This window comes from Lepisma saccharinum, chromosome 20, assembly GCF_977018435.1.
Source record: "Lepisma saccharinum chromosome 20, izLepSacc3.1, whole genome shotgun sequence".
Lineage (NCBI taxonomy): Eukaryota > Metazoa > Arthropoda > Insecta > Zygentoma > Lepismatidae > Lepisma > Lepisma saccharinum.
The window spans coordinates 21,037,158-21,053,741 of NC_139248.1; the positions used below are offsets into that span (position 1 = coordinate 21,037,158).

A 16,584-nucleotide genomic window follows, 5' to 3' on the forward strand; every position below is an offset into this window, starting at 1 on the left:
AGCAACGTTGAGGAAGAAGCTGAGGACCTATGTGTGTGTACGTTTCTCTTTAGAGGATATGTAGAATAACACAAGTTTGGTTTCATTACACTGACGTGTTGTTACATTTACAGATGAGTGATGTCGATCAAGGAGGCGCCACTGTGTTTCCTGCACTGAAGTTGGCCCTTTGGCCCAAGAAGGGAAGTGCAGCATTTTGGTTCAACCTTCACGCAAGCGGTGAGGGTGACTATCTGACTCGGCATGCTGCTTGTCCAGTGTTAACTGGCTCAAAGTGGGGTAAGTGAAAGCGTAACGTAGTGTGACGGGTTATTAGTTTGTGATGTTTTAATATCACGGTGTAGCCTTTTTTTTTTTTCAGATAAAAAGTCTCTGTATACAGTGTGCAGGTAAGGATGTAGTGTAGTGAATTAGTAGTGATATTTTAGTAACGGGGAGTACAGTACATTTTTTTAGATAAAAAGTATCTGTATACAGTGCAGAATGAAGAAAAATGTGAAGATCAGCAGTTTTTCTTTGGATCGAAAGAGAATATTTTGGGTGGTGTAACCTTAGCAGCCTGACTGTCGCCACCGTCTAAAAATTGTTCACGAGAGTGGCCACACCACATAATAGCAATGAAAATGCCGTTTCTCCTAAACCAGAAATTATATTTCAGTTAAGGTTGATTCAGTACACTAACAATGGCAGTGAGCTGTGGTTTTTCCTTTTTCAGTCTTTCAATTCTAACTGCGATGAAAGGATTCGAATTTCATGCACCTTTCAATTGTTGGCATCTCGGTCAGTAGTAAACTGTCCGGTGTTTCTTTGTGGTAGTTGCATACTTGGAACTTCCGACATGCAGACTTCAGTTTTACTGTTAGATGATTTCAGGCACAATTTGTTTCGCTTGTAAGTGTTCCTGTGCTACAACTGACTGGATAATTGTAACATACTGTCAGCTTTTGTTGTCTAAAACTATGTATAGTAAAACTTTGTTAATCCAGACCCTGATAAGCCGGACTTAGCTTAATCCGGACAGGCAAAAGGAAAGGGGGGGGGGGAAGCAGAATGCAAGGTTTTAAATGTGGCTAGAAGTCAACAAGAGAACTTCCTAAAGAAAAGACAGTCGACCACTGATGAAATTCTGTTTCCCACAGACTTTGTACTGTACTGTATAGTGTATTTAGGCCTGTGCCCTTTAAATACACCGTAATAAATGTGTTTTGTTGCTATAAACGGAGTTTTAATGCACTTTGTACTGTTCTTTTAGGTTATTTCAATTAATCCGGACTTTTGTTAAACCGGTCAACTTATCCCCCATTAGTCTGGATTAACGAGGTTTTACTGTATTTCGAAAAGTTAATTTATTGAAAAATGAAATCAAATTATCAACAAACAAAAATCAATTACTGCATGTTTGTCCAAACTATATTTGCGCATGTGTTTGTCGGGGGGGGGGGGGGGTTATGATGAACAGTTCTTTTTACGGGGATTTCGATGAACGATTTTTGGGGGGATGCATCCTTGGCCTTGGGAGGATGAGCACCCCTGTATTGTGATACTTAAGTTTGAGGGGAAACAATTGTTGCCATGACTTATGTCCCAACCCTCTCGTATAATATGGAAACATTCTGATTTCTAGTTATATTTGTTTCTATTACTCAGTCAGGATTTAAATGGTCTGAATGTCTTCAAATCAGAAACTGATATTTTTTTTTAACCATAAATGTGTACTCCTAATGTTCTAGACAAAGAGTTCTCACATATCCTCATGGGTAGCGCTCTAGATTTGGTTTCTTTTTTATCCTGTTCTCTTCCTTTTGCGGGTTTCTGTGAACATTCTAATAACACATTCCTTCATTTCTTGTTGTTTTAGAATGTACAAGTGTCTCTGGACGTGATAAATTGTAGATAGCTCCAGCTGTCACCATTGCATGTGTCTGCTGCATAAATGAAACTTCCCCACCCATGCGTTGGTCGCAAGCAATCACTGCACACAGTGAATCACATGAGACCATCGCACAAACGAAACCGTACCTTAGGTGAAACAAGGAGTCTGTTTTATTATTATTTAAGATGAAAGTTTTTTATCACATTTTTTTTTAAAAAAATATATTTTTTTCATTTTTTAAAAAATTATAAATCCCACATATCATAAGGCAATTCAAAATCATCATCCCTTTTTTTGCAGAGATTCTTGATGTTTTCAGTTACATTGAATTTTAAAGATGGAGGCCTACTCCACTTGTGAAAAAGAAAACTCCATGGTGGGTCTATATTACCATTTTCATTATTGAATTTCTTCCAGTGTTCTTCTGCAATGAACGAAGCTTCCAAGACATTCAAATCTTATGTTTCCTGTCACTCTTTTCAAAACCCTTCTCTTTTTTATCATATGCTTCTCCTCGATGATGTGAGCTGACAAACCCGTTCGTGCATTTAAATTTATAATGTCCAAATTGTGTATAACTTATACTTTCTGATATCAGCAATACAGTCTGATTCAAAAGTCTCTTAGCACCCCCTGTAAAATGTAAAGGAGTTAGGCTGGGTCATGATGCAAACAGGTTAGGCCTAGGGGGAACCATATTGTTGTGTTCCAAGGAGACGTCTGCCATATTGAATTCAATTCAAAGTTTTTAAATGGGGAGGGGTGATATAATATATATTAAATCAGGTTAGAATTTCACGGGAAATGTAATGGTGAAGATTTTTTCAACCTATCTTTAATCAGGAAAATGTTACGACTGCATGATTGTAATAAACGTCTCATTTTCCAGGTGTGAGAAAACAATACGAGAATGCTCCTAACATGTGAGGAACGCATCAAGATTGTACTCCTGTCTGGGGAGAGAAGTTCATGTACCATTGCAAATGATTTTAATCAACGACACCCCCAATGAGATCCAGTGTCGCATGTGACAGTTGCACAATTACTCCAAAAGTTCCGGGAGACAAGATCAGTCAAAGACAGGCGACGATCAGGGTGTCCTAGAACTTCCACGACGCGTTAGGAGCATTCTGACACTGTTTTCTCACACCTGGAAAATGGGACATTTGTTACAATCATGCAGTCATAACTTTTTTTCTGATTAAGAAGGTTCCTAAAATTCTAACCTGCTTCCCATTTAAAAATTTTGAGTTTAATTCCATATGACGAACGTCTGCTTGGAACATGCCAATATGGTTGCCTGTAGGCCTAACATGTTTCTATCATGACCAATTGTACCCAGCCCAACTCCTTTATAAGGGGTGTTACAGGACTTTTGAATCACCTTGTAAATTCCATCTTATGCTTTCTGATACTAGTACCATTGATTATTGGTGGTTATATTCCCACTGATGCTTTCATGTACCAGCACCACTGGTATAACCTGGGCACTATTCTGTAGCAATTAATGCAGACCACTGCTAAATTTTCCAATCTCTCCCATAGTTGACGAAATTATCTGAAAGGTCAAATCCCCCTTTTTTCTTGTAACATATTAAGTAGGAGTAAGCTGCAAAAAGGGCACACTTGTCCATCTTTGATAAAGAGAAATACATGCTAGTATGTTCATCATCTTTCATACTGTATAAATGTGTCCCGGTTAAGGATGTATTGCATATGTGAGTAATGAAATCCTTAAAAGTCCAATTAAAATTATAGGGCAGACTGAATACAGTTCAAACTTACATGAGGTATCAACTGTTATTTAAAAAATGACCTCAAGGCTGCAACACCAATCAAGTAAGCTTCAAAATGCCATTTTTGTTATTTTAAAGATGGCGCCTCCTATACACACTTGCACTTGTCAGCCTAAAACTTGCAGATATTTCTCGGCAAATGAAAATTCAATATATCTGTGCATGCTTACCACACCAGCAAGTTTTCTAATTGAGGAGAAAGTTCGACAATGGCCTCAGTTTGCAGGAAGATGGGTGGAAAACCTTCTTAATGTCAGCGTTTCGTTAAAAAATGCAACAACTGATGAAGTTTTATAGTGCCTAAAAAACCCTATTTTGCTTGTTAGAACCTATTTTAAGTTTATGCACCTAAATCAATAATTTTTTTACAGGATTTTTATGTCACACAGAGGCATTTGCTTTGTTTGTATAAATGTGTCCCGATTAGCCTTACTGTGCATAAAGTGGACTTAAAACACCAATTCAATCAATCAATCAATAAACATGATCATTGTGATGCAATTTGAAGTTTCGTGGATGAAGATGTCAGAGTTCAATCCCCAGTGGAGGCTCATAGTTGTTTGTATCTCACTTTAAATTGTATGTGCAGTCCCAATTAGCAATCCCTTGTTAATTGAGGAGAGGGTGGAGGTTGATTACCAGAAACTTTCTCTTCGCTATGGCTGTCTCTGGATAGCTGCCTTTGAATTATCGAAATAAAAACCCCCCTCCCCCCATGATGTTTGTCGCTTTGATCAGAAAGTTCCTTTTGTTTGTTTATTTTTACACTGTTAACAAAATCTTCAATTTCATTCATCTCTAATGTTAAGCTAGTACATGCACCATGTTTCTACACTGAACAATGTTCCGTGACTAATCACAACTGACAACTAGGGCAGTTAAGAAGACTTTCAGTACTTACTTACAGTAAGAATACTTACAGTATTCATGTTACTACTCATCAAAGTTAAGGAGGTTGAGTAACTTCCACTCTGTATATTACTTTGTTTCTTATTTATTTTATTTTTATTATTTAACAAGTTTTGGTTGTTGAACATCTGTTTCTGTTGTTTATTTTTACCATTTGACACACGCAAAATAATACGATTATTTTATGTTTTTTTTATTTTTCCTGTGATATTTTCGTCCTGTTTTGCCAGAGCATTCTCAAGCCAAGATTAACACACACACAACTTTACATAACTAGTCACTCTACACTTCTAATTGACGTAAGGTTTCTGTCCTTGTTTTTTCCTTGGAAAACTGGTTTTTTAAACCTTGTTGTACCTTGTACAGCAAAGTTCCATTCAGGCAAAATAAAAACCACTTAAAATAACCATATTATATTATTTTGCATCTACAAAAAGTGGTTATGCGAACCTTTGAGACCCTACATTTAATAAAGGGTGCAACAATGAATTGGGCAATTTTAAATACTCCACAGTTACAACAAAGTAATGCATAAATCATACAAAACATACATAATTAAGACAAAATTGTTGACTGAAGAAGAAATACCTAAAGAAAGTACAAATATAGTCCTTACAACGTGATTTGTTTGAAAATAACATTACTAGGATGGCCTCCATTTTGTTCCAGACATTCTATCAGTAAGGTAGGAATTTGAGCCACCTCTTCCCGGTTCTGATCTTTAAGTTCATTAAGGATGTGTGAGGTTTGGTTGGAAGAGTTTTCTTTTCAATTACTCCCAAAGAAAATAATCGCAGTGTGTATTTTTCCTTCATCTTACCCCAATACACAAATCAAGGAAAAGCATTATCGTCATGGTGTAATTTGAAGTTTCGTAGATGATGAGATCCTGGGATTGATCCCTGGCGGAGGATTGTAGTACGTAGTTCAGATCCCTATTTTAACTGTACTTCCAGTCCCAAGTAGCTTATTATCTATGCATAAAATAGACTTACACCAAAGTCCACTCAAAACTCCATGTATTATTATGCCTTACTGAGGTTTACAATCAATGGAACATGTTTTCAACTTCTGTTTGAATTACTGTATAATATATTCCTGCCAAGGAATATCCCCGCTGTTGTTTTTTGTAATGACGCTTTTACAACAAATGCACGCTGTGAATGTGACTTTATCAAAACTAAATGGTAAGGCAGGCTCTGCAAGATGGCAGTAGTCACGTGTTACCTATGATGCAACAACTATCTATATCCAATGTTGCAAAATTGCCCATTCATTGCTGCACCCTGTATTCTTCTGGTATTGTGCAGATAGTTATATATTAATGTAAGTAATTTTTTTCTTGTTCTAGTATCGAATAAATGGTTACATGAACGTGGGCAAGAATTTAGAAGACCTTGCGACCTGGTCAAGACTGAAGATGCTTAAATATTTGCCATTCCTGTATCAAAACTGTTTTGTAAAAAAAAGAACACCTCGATGCCTTTATCTAGTGTTCATGTGTGCCGTATGAAGCCCCAGTGAACCTTTTAAGTTTTTATTACCCCTAAGATTGCCAAATATCTCCCCATCCCCCCTAATTTCCAAGTGATCAATGAAGATTTGTGACAAATCATATGAGCTGTTACCTTACTGTTATGTCATGTGGTGCTACGAATTTTGCGAAGTATTAGGGAGTTTGAAATAGTGCTTATATTGGCTGTAGTTGCTTATGCACCTTAGAATGGAAATTGTAATGTTTCACGTGGTGCTGTGCATTTTGTTAAGATTTTACATGGATTTTTTTATCATGTCTGATGTAGTCTTCCTTGTTTTATAACCTTTTTCTAGTTTTTTTCCAAGGTATGCATAGTTTCTTGTAAAAAGAAGTATTGCCTGTTTAAAATGATCAAGTAGTCAAATAATGTGCCAAAAGTCTAAAGAGTTTCTGAGAAATGTGTGTTTAAATGCAGAGTAATTTATTCAAAGCAAGGATGATCTTTTTACAACTGTGGGGTTGCAAACATGTTTCAATATACAGTGTATTTCATTAGGGGCATTCAAGAATTCAAGATCTCTTACAGTGTCAAAATACACCTTAAGCTGTAACACTCAGAAAAATAGTGAAGTAGATGTGATGATATAATTTTATGAACATCGGTAAAGTACCAGACTAAAATATTCTATAACTTATTGAATTATTATGTGAAACCATAATCGAACCTCTGTCATTGTTATTCTGAGTTAGTGTTGTATCACTAGACCTACCGAACCCACCTCTGACCTTACTACTTTATTGGAACCATGTGTAAATGTATGTGCAGTCAATGTGTACTGCGTTTTGGCCACCCATGGACATGAGACACCAGTGCCATCTATCTGCAGTTGACCAAAGGCAGTCAGCATGTTAACTGGAACTAGTCAGAACTGTCCTCCTGAAGGCATGGGTTGTATACAAACATAACCGAGCAACTAATTATTTCTTAACTTTTGTTGGAGTACGTATGCAAGGATGGATGGTCAGATCTGGATCTTAAAATACCCAGGTCTCGGCTAATAATGGATTCAGGTACACGGTTCTGTGATCCACATCTGGATACCTAGTTCTGGGATCTGGACCTGGGTACCTGGTTCTGAGACCTGGTTCTGGGATCTGGATCCAGGTACCTAGTTCTGGGATCTGCATCCGGGTACCTGGTTCTGGGATCTGGATCCAGGTACCTGGGTCAGGGATCTGGACCTGGGTACCTGGTTCTGGGATCTGGATCTGGGTACCTGGTTCTGGGATCTTGACCTGGGTACCTGGTTCTGGGATCTTGACCTGGGTACCTGGGTCAGGGATCTGGACCTGGGCACCTGGTTCTGAAATCTGGACCTGGGTACCCGGTTCTGGAATCTGGACCTGGGTACCTGGTTCTGGAATCTGGACCTGGGTACCCGGTTCTGGGATCTGGTCATGGGTACCTGGTTCAGCGATCTGGACCTACATACCTAGTTCGGGATCCATATGTTTTTTCCTGGTTCTGAGATCTGGACATAGGTATCCAGTTCTGCAGTCTGGACGTGGGTACCTGGTTCTGGGATCTAGGCCTGGGTACCTGGTTGTGGGATCTGGACCTACATACATACATCCGAAAATTGTTGGCCATCCTTAGTAAGAAAAATGAATAAAACTGGATAAGAACCTGCTCCTGTGGTGAGCACATGTTCACATTTGTACATGGGTAAAAAGAAGAACACCTTCTCAGAAATTAAGAGGTACTTTTCAGGAAGTAATGAAAAGCATGAAATAGAGAAATAATTATGAAGGTAATGTACTGCCACTGGCCAGAAATTTAATGTATGACAAATGCATGCATGCTTGTCAAACATTAAGGAAATAAATCTCTAGCCACTGGTACATTACATTTATTACTAATATTGCCATTACTATTATTTTAATAACGCTACTAAGATTGAGACATACGGCGTTCAGTCCAGTTATCATAGAGTTAGATATGATCAAAAGAAACTAGGATCGAATTGTTGACTAGGTTAAAGACTAAACCATTGTTGATTATTGTACTTTTAGTTTTAATTATTTACTTGGTAACCCAATATAAAATACAGAGATTTTTGCCACTTGAGTATGTGATGTAGGTCGAAGGTCCTCAATTGAAGTGACAGTTCTGGAGTTTCTTTTTTTCCCCTCCAATTAGGACTTTCCAAGAATAATTCAAATATAAGTTATAGGGTAAGAGGCTTAACTCTGTTGCATTCTTGTTCTGACAGATTAACCCAAATTTCAAGTCAGTCAAACAATAAATTCAGTCCATGATCATACATAAAATAACAATATGGAAATATCTTTCACTGGCACAAATTGATTGTATTGAGGATACATACATTTAATTTTTAAAAAAATTCCCACTTGGGAATGTAGTGAAATATCTATTTACATTTTTAAAAGGAAAGAAAATTCCAGAATACTTGTGTCAAATGTATTTGATAATATTTTATCTTTATGTAAATATTTTAACATTGATTATTATTAATTGTGATAGAGTAGATTATTATTAAAACTAAACAGTAAAACACCGTGCAAACAAAAATAAAGCGTTCCATTTTGGGAAAGTGTTATCTTCCCCTTCCTGAGAAAATGTGGGTATTCAAGAGCTGTCACTGCAGTGCTGCTAGAAGGTTTTCAGCATGGATTAAATTTGTGTTCATATGCGAGGGAGATGGTAATGAATGAGCAAACACACACAGAAAAAAGCATAGTGTGAAGAATTCTTACAATGTAGAAATCAAGCCAGAACTTTCTTCCTTGCTTCTACCGTGAAGCTGACTACACAAGTGTATTGGTAACAGCAGCCACATTACTTAGCACAGAGTGCCGGGAAGTCAACAGAGTTATGCTTAATGCCCTGCAACATGTATGCAATAAATTCGTTGGATTAAAACTGTGGTAATATTATAATAGTATTTCTCTCGGAAGAAATCAAAACATCTCTGCCAAAATTTGCAAGAGTTAAATATATAATTTTACGTAATGTTTCCAATATAACCCTGGTGGTAACAGAGAGGGGAAAATATTTAACAAGATCAATTTTTTAAAAGGATGATCGTAGAATCTTCCTTATCACGTCAGCAGTACATGTTCATCGTAACTTTCATAGTGAAATTTAGAATGTAGTTTTGGGTATTTTTACCATTTCTTACTTAGGGCATTGGTGGTGGAAACACCTGGGCTCTAGCCCAGTGTTTTGGGAAGTGATAAAACACAAAATAATAGTAATTTACCAATACACTCTTCTGAGAGACATGTTCAACTGTTGACAGTCTCTCATCTCTAAATCACTTCAAAGATAGGCGCAGAATAATCTCCACTGTGTTGTTGCATTCTTTCCTTCAATGTTACAGTAGTTTTATCAACATAGTATGGTTGTGATCAATTGTACACTGTTTTTGCCAAACCTGAATTGTTGTAGATTATGTAGGTTCCCCTGTGTTCAATTAGATATGTGCATTTGGTTACAAATATCATAGAGTATTTCTGACTGCAAGTAACATGTGAATTCCCAGCCGTTTACACTGGCATGCATATCACTGAAAAATAACAGCAATGTATGTGCTTGTTCTTGTTGCTATTTTAATAAAGTAATCCTTATCATTCTACTCTTTTCATAAATCATAATCATTAAAAACTGTCAAAAGGATAGGAAATGTTGCATTTGTTATTTAGAAGCAATTTTGAGATAAATACAATCTTCAATGCTGACAATGGCAGTTGATATAAAGAAGCTTACCACGTTTGAAAATTTTTACATTTTTTATCAGTACAAGTTATTCTGGTCAATTTTAAATTAATTATTAACAGTCTCCACTACTTAACCGTAATGTTGATGCATGAAAATTTTGTATGTTATGTATGAATTTTGATAATGTTACTTTGCTTAGTAAAACTGGTTTCCATTGTCTGAATTTTCATGTACAAACAGGGAAAATAATGTGGAACTCTATTGTAAATAAATAAATAAATAAGTGATTCAGTTGTTGTCTTCATGAACCTGCAACCCCTTGCATGCTTGCATGTGTACATATGAAGAATGAAGAGTAAAGGATGAAGATGTGGAATATGTAAAGTCTAGTGCAAGATGGGACTACCTAAAAGTTCCAAACTTAAACTTTATTGGTCAATAATAAGACCTGTTGTTACTTATGTATGTGAGACTTGGGTGTTATGAGAATCTGCAAAATGAAAATTATTATTAGTATTTGAAAGAAGGATATTTAAGAAGAATATTTTGGTTAACTGAAATGCAGATACACAGAGAATTAAAACCAATAGTGAAATTGGTACAGTTCTTGTGAATAAAAATAGAATAAATTCTATACTATCTTAAAAAGCCACGGTAGCTCAGTTGTTAGGGCATCTGACTACCATGTAAGAGACCCGGGTTCGATCCCCGGCAGGTAGAACCGGGATTTTTTCCACCTGTTCAAGCGGCTATGGCACCCACCCAACGTCGTATAAAGTTGGTACCTGGAGGAAACTCTGGGGTATAAAGGCGGGCAGGGGTGTGGTGCTGATCAAGAAAGTGTGGGGCCCTAACTCCACACCCCCTATACGCCTTCATGGCGTGGTGCAAAGCACAGGGGAGCACGTTACCTTTTCTTACTATCTTAAAGATTCGGATTGTTTGAACATGTAAATTGCTTCAAAGAAGATAGTTAAAATATATATAAATGGGAATTTACAGGAGGAAGATCGTTGAGAAGACTGAAATATTTAATTAGAACTTGGTATAAGGAAGGATTTGAATTGTATGAATATAAAAAAAATGATCAATATGTATCCAGTACAGAATGAAATGGTAAGACATTGTTGAGAAGGACAAAACATTTATAAAGTTGAAGAGCCTGAGGTCGCACTCATCTTCAGATTTAGCTCTCTGGAGCATATGTAGAACTGACCTCACTGATACCTCTGGAGAATCGCTTCTTGTTTTTACAACTCGTAACATATTTTTATAGCTATATTACTATGCGTGAAACTTCTATGTTGTTTCATCAGCTGTAGCTTTACGCCAAAGAGCTAGGGTTCTGTGTCAGCAAAAACGATCACCTTGGTAAACCACTCACTGTTGCCCGAGAGCTCACTGCACCCCTGCTGAAAATGTCAACGGCCTGTGGTTACAACTCCCTCCCGCTTGTGCTCTGTAACTCAGAATATATGTGCAACATAGAAGGTTAGTTTGTTGTGCTGTTTTGCTTGTGTGAGGTATTCGTCATTATGTTCGGATACGAGTTAGATGGTGGTGAGGGTTAAGAAGCAAAGAATTCTTGCAGTGTGTATAGTGCTTCTGCGATGAAGCAGATCGCACAAGTGCAACAGTGTCCACATGACTCGGCATGGAGTGGCGGGAAGCTGGCAGACAAACTACAATCCATAAAAAAACAAAAACATGAAATTAATTACATGGTATCCTTTATTCCCATCAAACAATTATATAAGTTACCAGTTACAAGAAAAAAGTGAGAACAACTGTTATAATGATACAAGCAGCTTCACACGTGATATTTTCCCACAAAGCCACTTCTCTGAGCCGGTTTCACTTCGTTGCTTTCATCACTCATCATCCATTGGATGCCTGGCAGTGGAATTGGAACGATGGAGACCTCCTCTGTGTCCCCAGACTGCAGCACTGTCTGGTTCAGCTTCCTCAGGGGAACATCCGTCCCATTCTCCCAAGAGTCCTCCCACTCATACGTTTCGATGGTCAGAGTCTGCTCAAAGAATCGGGTCCCATGGAAGATGCCTCTGTATACAAACCTGGCAAAATATAAATATTTATTTATTAGTAGTTCTGGTGACAGCACGAGTCAAAATACAGTACGTGTTCATTAGATACAAATTACATTAAATTGGAGTGACTGATTATGAACAATTTTAAAAATAAAATATCATTGAAACACAATTCAGTGTTATGTCAAAAAGAATACACATAAGTGAAACAAATATAAGTATTGAAATCTTGAATAAATTAGCAAGGAAAAACTGGTTCTAATAATTCAATCTCGGCCATTATTTAATTTATTTACATTATGAAACAGTTTTATAAAATAATCCATTCACGATAAATTTTATTTTATGTTCATAATGAAAGCACCCTCAGTAATTTTCAATTTGATGAATGTATAGCGATATAATTTCCAGAAGGAATAGTGTTTGCAGCATGATTGTGCAGTCTAATGCGTCAGACTTTGGTCTATGGTTTTTGTGCTGGTTCGACTCGGGAAGTGTATCTTTACCCCTGAGATTTCAGCCAGTGTATCTGACCAGTGGCCACCAACCATTGTGAGGAAATTGGGTACCTACAAATGAGTAGCGTAACCCAGTCACAGAAAACCTACGACGACAACTGGTTGTTCTTAGTGCTGACCACACATCACCCCGTAACTGGTTGAATGATCGCTAACCTCTGCTGAGGCACGTAGGATGTAGCTGGCAGTCAGTAAGTAGGGCCTTGGTCCTGAAAAGCTGTTGCACCATGGGTTATGTTATGAGGGAGGGGGTTATAAAATTTGGACCTCTAGGCTATCCTGTCCTTTGGGTCCTTTTTTTGTCATGGTACTTCACTTCCACTAATTTTTCAACCTTTTGCTGATGTAATTAGGTTACCCTGTATTATAATAACACTTGTAAACTTTAAAGTAAAGACCCATCTTATTAAAAATTATTCATTAAATTTCAATAAAACAATACATGTAGATTTAACAAGAGAACACTTGCCTAAAACTGTTTCCTACTGCCCTTTATGGCAGCAAACTGATGAATGAAAGACTCATACTCAATTTCTTGCAGTACATCATAATTCGCTGTGAAGGATGCCGAACTAGAAAGTCTGCCATCCGATGCTGAATTTCTGAGGGCAGTTTTAATCCTTTTTAGGACACTGAACGCCTGCTCTCCAATATCATTTTATTGTAAATAGTCAAAAATTCTCATAGCAATAAGATTTGGGAAAATCGCTGTCTTTCAGGAATAAGTTTTAAAGGCACGCACGTAATCCACTTCATACTTTGCTTCAGTCACTTCTGCCCCTTCAACGTCTCATTTTTGTGCAGCCCCTAAGTTATAACCGAGGCTAGCCTAGTGGCAAATCACCCCCTGCACAACAAGCTGCATTCGTCGCTCGGACTGGGTCATTTTCTTAATCGTGCGTTGTGTTTTGTGTCTGGAAGGGTCCATGTTGTTTGTCAAGTTTACAGATAAACACTGCGAACAAATAATAATTTAATAATGAAATCATTACATTGAAAGCAGAAAAGATCCCACTTACTTGAGATTATTTCCAACTTTCTCAAATCTATCATCCTCCATGAGGTGTACAGGGAATCCCCAACATTTGAATCCATTACTTTGTTTATCAAAGCACAGTAGGACATATCCCCCTATTATAATATCGAAGGAATATGGCACTATGACTTCTTGAGTTTGCACAGCATATGTTATCTGGGGAAAAAAGTAACAGTCAATATTGCATTGTCATAAACAGTAACGTTTCAAGAAAATATTGATTGAGTTCCATCGAGGGACTCCAATACCACTTAGAATTACATAATTATTTTACACTGCTTTTTTACATGCGAAGTGCCTAGTTACAGCCTAAGCTCTTATCTTCAATCAGAGAATTTTAGTCCTCAGATAGTGATTGTAGCCTCGTATAATAAAGCAAATGTTGATGCACTCAAGAAAACCAGTAATACTTGAAAAACACCTTAAAAAGGGGTACGTATGAGGCTACATTATTCTTCTAGCATAGAAAGAAAAGTTTGGCAAGTTGACCTGTGGTCCATATAGTCAGTCGTCTGTGAACTTCGTCTTGTCCTGTGAATTGTCAATATATCAATATCAATATATCAATATTGATAAATGGTTTAAGGGAGAAAAGAAACAATGTTTGGTAAGCGTCCAGCTATGGACCCCTCGGTAAAGGGATTTCAGTCCTCATAGACACATAATTATTTTAGTCTCAGTAAAGTTTGGCCTTATATAATATCTCAACTGCAAATAGTCGAAATGTTAAACATTTTGTGTATTTTATCCAGTAAACCTTAGCTAAAAATACAATATCAGCGTTACAGACATAAAAATTAAGCAAGCTTTGATATTCTAGTGACACGTAATAAGTATAAAATATCCTTTAAAATACTCCGACAGATAGTTGTGGATTATCGGAGATCGAAATTTTCAAGCCCACTCTCCTGCATAAATATGTTCTAGAATTCACTAAGCCTCAATAAAATGGGTACATAAGATAAAAACCAGATGGAGAGTGGTGCTGATCGCATCATCTCCAAAATAGCAAAAACAAAAGTATTTGGAGCCCTATCTCATATTTAGGAAACTTTACCTAGTATAACAGTAACAAAATACTCAGCAAACTCTAAAATAAACAAACTTTCCTACATAGCAGGCATAACCTGCCTTAAATTAATATAGAAATACAAAACAAAAAATAGCATAGTGGAAATATGAAAACTGTAAAATAACTTTTAGACAAGATTATTTTCTCTTTAGTGTTTTTGAAAAGATTTAAATAACAAACAAAACTCTAAGTTAAAATTTAGTGAATGTGGGATACAAAACAAAATAAATAGAAAATTTTACTAATCCTGTAAAAAAAAAAGTAAAACTTGACAAAACACCCTTTATGCGTCCAAAATATAATAAAAGATTTTGCCTAAATGGATTAAATTGTGTTATTTGAATAATAATAATAAGCCCAAAATTTTAAAAATAAACAGACAAAACTCGACAAGACGTCCTTTGTGCGTCCAAAATGTAATTAAAAAACACGTTCAAATCCTGTTATTTGAGGAAAAATAGGTATAAACTTTTAAAATAAATGGGTAAAACTTGACGAAACACACTTTGTGTGCTCAAAATGTAATAGAAAATCTTGCCTGAATTGTTGAAATCGTGTTATTTGAGTAAAACGTGACGAAACACACTTTGTGCATTCAAAATGTAATAGTAGAATATCTTGCCGGAATTGTTAAAATCGTGTTATTTGAGTAAAAATTAGGATAATCATGTGAAATGAACAGATAAAAGTTGAAAAAGACACACTTTGTGTGTCGAAATGTAATTAAAAGTATTTCCTGAACAGATGGAATTGTGTTATTTGAGTAAGAAAAGGTATTAACTTGTTAAATAATAAGTTAAAAGTTGGAAAAATATCTTCGTGAGACCAAAATATAATAAAAAATGTTGCCTGAATAGATGAAATTGTGTTATTTGAGTAAAAAATAAGCATAAACTTGTAAAATAAAAGGGCATAACTTGACAAGACATACTTTTTGCATCCAAAATATAATAAGAACTCTTGTGTTATAAAATTAAATTGTGTTATTTTAGTAAAAATAAGCATAAACGTGTAAAATAAAAGGGCAGAACTTGACAAGACATACTTTTTGCATCCAAAATATAATAAGAACTCTTGTGTTATAAAATTAAATTGTGTTATTTGAGTAAAAATAAACATAAACTTGTATGAAAATAGAAAATAACTTGACAAGACACACTTTGTGTGTCCAAAACTTGAAAAGTAAACAATATAATAAAAAATCTTGCTAGAATCGTTTACATTGTGTTATTTGAATGAAATAAGCATAAAGTTGTAAAATATTTGACATGAAGTCAAAGTTTATTAAAATAAACTCAATATTATATTAAAAAACATGCAGTAACAAAAAATCAGTAGCTAAATCAATACTCAAAGGGTCCAAGGTTCGACACCCCTTGATAAAAGCAAATAGTGAAAACTTTAGGCCCAATCCCTGATAGCTTTCCATTCTTCCTAGTTCAGATAAGACGCTTACGCTTCGTTCTCCTTGTTCAAGGTAAAGTTCTTGCTCCAATCTAATTGGATATCCCAAAATCCTCGGTAATTTTGTTCTGGGTAACCTTGGCCTACTTTGGCAAAACATGTCCTAACATGCAAGCGTTCTAAACCTAAACTGCATGCTACAGCATCCCATGACCCGGGGGCAACCCTGAACGGAATATTAATTGGCTAAATCCGGTTCTACAAGCCACGCGCAGTTTCAAAGATTTGACCTTGACCGCGCATCCTTTGTTGTCTTGTTCAATCCCTCCCTTGTCCTATGCGACAGTGTTGCATACCTTTCCCCTGTTCTTGCGTTCTGGATAACCTTGAAAAAACCTGTTCTGAAAATCTACCGACGCGTTTTCTCATTTCTCATCGCGTTCTTTCTTTGTTCTGGCGTTCTGATGTCATTTGACCTTGACTGCACATGATACATCCCCCAAATTCCTCTCTCGTCTACCTGCACGGAGTTCACCGTCTTCTGTCTAGCGTCTCGAAGCACTGTTTTTCATACCATATAACATTATTAAATAGTACACTATAATTATTAGCAGTACATATCGTGAGTTCGAGTACTGGGACCGTCCTAAATCGTAATTGGACCTTTACCATTGCCAATTGTCACCATTAAAAGCGTTTCATAAACCAT

At 36.4% G+C, this 16,584-nt stretch overlaps 2 protein-coding genes across 3 annotated transcripts in view; one reads left to right on the forward strand and one right to left on the reverse strand.

The window, feature by feature from the left end:
* Positions 1–10,088, forward strand: part of PH4alphaEFB (prolyl 4-hydroxylase subunit alpha-1) — a 99,905-nt gene extending 89,817 nt beyond the window's left edge. For both annotated transcript variants that reach the window (XM_083142161.1, XM_083142160.1), the window contains exons 10-11: positions 114–279; positions 5,930–10,088. In XM_083142161.1, the coding sequence (XP_082998287.1) occupies positions 114–279; positions 5,930–6,006 (243 nt within the window). In that variant the 3' untranslated portion in view covers positions 6,007–10,088. The remainder of the gene's footprint in view (positions 1–113; positions 280–5,929) is intronic.
* Positions 10,089–11,509: 1,421 nt separating this feature from the next.
* The window catches only part of LOC146003754 (uncharacterized), a 90,791-nt gene continuing 85,716 nt past the window's right edge, over positions 11,510–16,584 (reverse strand). Inside the window, exons 8-9 of the mRNA XM_083142162.1 lie at positions 13,383–13,555; positions 11,510–11,872 (exon numbers count right to left, since the gene is read on the reverse strand). Coding sequence (XP_082998288.1) covers positions 11,608–11,872; positions 13,383–13,555 — 438 coding nt within the window. The 3' untranslated portion in view covers positions 11,510–11,607. The remainder of the gene's footprint in view (positions 11,873–13,382; positions 13,556–16,584) is intronic.